Below are 2,908 nucleotides of genomic sequence, written 5' to 3' on the forward strand. Positions count from 1 at the left end.
CCCCATCTCCCCTCCCTGTCCCCCATCTCCCCTCCCTGTCCCCCGCCCCCAGCTTCAGTGCTCTGTCACCTGCTCTGGAGCAGAAACACAAACCCAGCAGGAGCCCTTTCCAGAGCGGTTGGCAAAGTCTTCCACATTGTTTTGTGCTGTTTCTTAGGTCCGGCTCTTCAGATTACATTGGAGCAGTTTTGTAAACCTTACTGTGCAAACGGTGCCCGAGCAGGTGCCCATGGTAGGATTATTGTCGGTGTTCCTCATTCAGCACCGGAGTTAGGATTCCTTCCTTATTATCTCAACACAGTTAAAGGGATTTTCCTCCGTGTGGGTAAACATTGGGAAGCCTGTGGCAATGCTGTGAACCAATAAGACTCCCGTGTCACCCTCGTCGTGTGACGCGGGTCCTCGCACCGACCCCGGGGAGACTCCCGCCGCAGAGGCAGCCCGGGGCTGCGCTCACAACCGCCCTGCACCTCACCACAGCACACCCGGCTGGCGGCGGGAAAACACTTTCTTCTGTCTGACTAGACTTTGAGGGGCTCATTTTTCATCAGTTAGGACCCGTGTTGAGACCTGCTTGATTTAAAATATATTTGAGTTACCATTGTATTCTTTCATGTCCACATGAACACAGAAAGCCCCAAAGTGTGCATTTATTAGACGAAAATATTAGTCCTACCTATGAACACAGCAGTAGTAACGCCAAAATTAGACACAGTGAGGCAACCTGGCGTGAACATCACGCTGCTGCCCCGCGGACAGAGGCCGCACTGTTTATGGAGTAGCCCCTCCCGTAAACTGAGCTTTGTTGAACCCAGGGAACTTTGGTACCCTTAGTAGTGGTGTATTTAACCTTGTTTCTGCTATTTCGCAATGTAATTGGAATACTAAGGTTAGTGTGTGTCTAACGTCACCCATCACAGATTTTGGATCTCAGAAGCCTAACTCGCCCAGAATCGCAAAACCAACAGCTCCTTCTCTCCCCCCCACCACATGCTGTGCGGAGGGAAATATTCTGAGTAACACCTGAAAATACCATGTTTATTCTTTTTCTTTTTTTATAGAATTTGGTTGTTGTTGTTTACTTTAGAGAGGAAGGAAGGGGGAGAGGAGAAAGAGAGAGAGAGAGAGAGAGAACATTGATCAGTTGCCTTCCACTTCCACTTACCCCCCTACTGGGGCTTGAACCCACAACCCGGGTACGTGCCCTGACCAGGAATTGGACCTGCAACCTTTTGGTGTACATGACAACACTCCAACCAGCTGAGCCACCCGGCCAGGGCCATGTTTATTCTTAAACAGGGTTTCTGTTTTTTCCTACAATCATGTATTTTCTCTTCATGAACGTTCCTCCCAAATTAGGGAAATGCATCACTATCACCAGGACACGACTCGAGACCCTGTCCCCTCCCTGAGTTTGGCTGGACCCCATCAGTGGGTGGGGGGGCTCCCTACCCCCCGAGTCCTCCCCTGGGGCTGTGGCGCCCTGGGCTGCGCTGCTGGAAGGCTGTGCACCATATGCTGCATGCACAGCCTGGCGTGTGAGGAGATAACAAAGGTCTTAAGAACTCTGTGACCATACAAGGTGAAGAGTTTATGTTGCTAACGTGTTAGGTCCTGCTGAAAAGACTCGGTTTTCTGTGGAAGGCCTCCCCAAAGCCAAGTCTCCATTTGAGGCCCTTGGAGTCGGTGGTCTGGAGTAGACCCCGGGCCTCCCCAAAGTCTGTGGGGTGGCGGGCTCTCAGGGCAGGGTCCCCTGCTCTCCCCCCCTCACATAGTCCATTCAACAGATCCATCCCAGTGTTGCCAGCGCTTGGGTTTTGTGTCAGAGGCTACAGCCAGAGGGTTGCGCAAAGATGAGAGACCCAGCCTGTGTTGCTGCTTCCAGGGTGGAAATGCACCCAGGGCTGTGCCCCCTGGGCTGGGAGGTGGGGAGGAGTGGGGACCCTTTGATGCCGACCCTCCCACCACCGTCTCAAGGCGCTTCTTGCTCTCCTGTCATCGTAGGACCTGCAGCGAGACATTGAGCAGCACAGTGCGGGGGTGGAGTCTGTGTTCAACATCTGTGATGTCCTGCTGCACGACTCGGATGCCTGTGCCAACGAGACGGAGTGCGACTCCATCCAGCAGACCACCAGGAGCCTGGACAGGCGCTGGAGGAACATATGCACCATGTCGATGGAGCGGCGGATGAAGTGAGCACTGAGCTGCCCCTAAAAGTTTGGGTGGCGGGGGGGGGTTCAGCCAAAGTCAGTGCACCCTCCTGACCTAAATAAGCAGCTGTGTTCCGTTCCCTTCAGAGGCTGTTGGCAGAGAAGGCTCAGTAGGTGTAAGTGCTTATTAGAGAAATTCAGGGAGAACATAATGGAGTCACGCCTCTCCCAGCTCTCGGTGCCGCGGGTGTGACGTGGCTGGCTGTCCCCGCGCGCAGCCCTGTCCCCGTTGTCAGCTTCTGAAGCAGGGCTCTGAGGGGCTCGCACTGCCGGGAGGAAGGAGTCCTGACCCAGAGCGATGGGCCTGGATACCTCCTGGAAGGCGTAGCCGGGTCTCTGCCCCCGAGGAGGGCCGGTGCTGGGGAGGGGTGGGACCAGTCCAGAGAACATACGGAGAAATGGGCGAAATGGGCGGCTTGCACTTAGTTGCCTCCTTGCCATCAGAATCGAGGAGACCTGGCGCCTGTGGCAGAAGTTTCTAGATGATTACTCCCGCTTTGAAGACTGGCTCACGTCAGCCGAGAGGACGGCGGCCTCCCCAAACTCCTTCGGAGGTGCTCTACACAGTCGCAAAGAAGAGCTGAAGAGGTTTGAGGTAGACCCTCTCCAGCCCTGTCCTGGGGATACGGGCCCACCGCTGCCCAGGCCCGGCACAGTCCGCCAATCAAGCGGGCCCAAATGCTGTTCTTTAGCTAGGG

At 55.1% G+C, this 2,908-nt stretch overlaps 1 protein-coding gene across 1 annotated transcript in view; it reads left to right on the forward strand.

The window, feature by feature from the left end:
• SYNE2 (spectrin repeat containing nuclear envelope protein 2) overlaps window positions 1-2,908 on the forward strand; it is a 254,062-nt gene that overhangs the window by 232,669 nt on the left and 18,485 nt on the right. The window contains 2 exon segments of the mRNA XM_023743920.1: window positions 2,005-2,192; window positions 2,655-2,907. Coding sequence (XP_023599688.1) covers window positions 2,005-2,192; window positions 2,655-2,907 — 441 coding nt within the window.

The sequence above is a fragment of the Myotis lucifugus genome, unplaced genomic scaffold (genome assembly GCF_000147115.1).
Source record: "Myotis lucifugus unplaced genomic scaffold, Myoluc2.0 scaffold_419, whole genome shotgun sequence".
NCBI classification, from domain to species: domain Eukaryota; kingdom Metazoa; phylum Chordata; class Mammalia; order Chiroptera; family Vespertilionidae; genus Myotis; species Myotis lucifugus.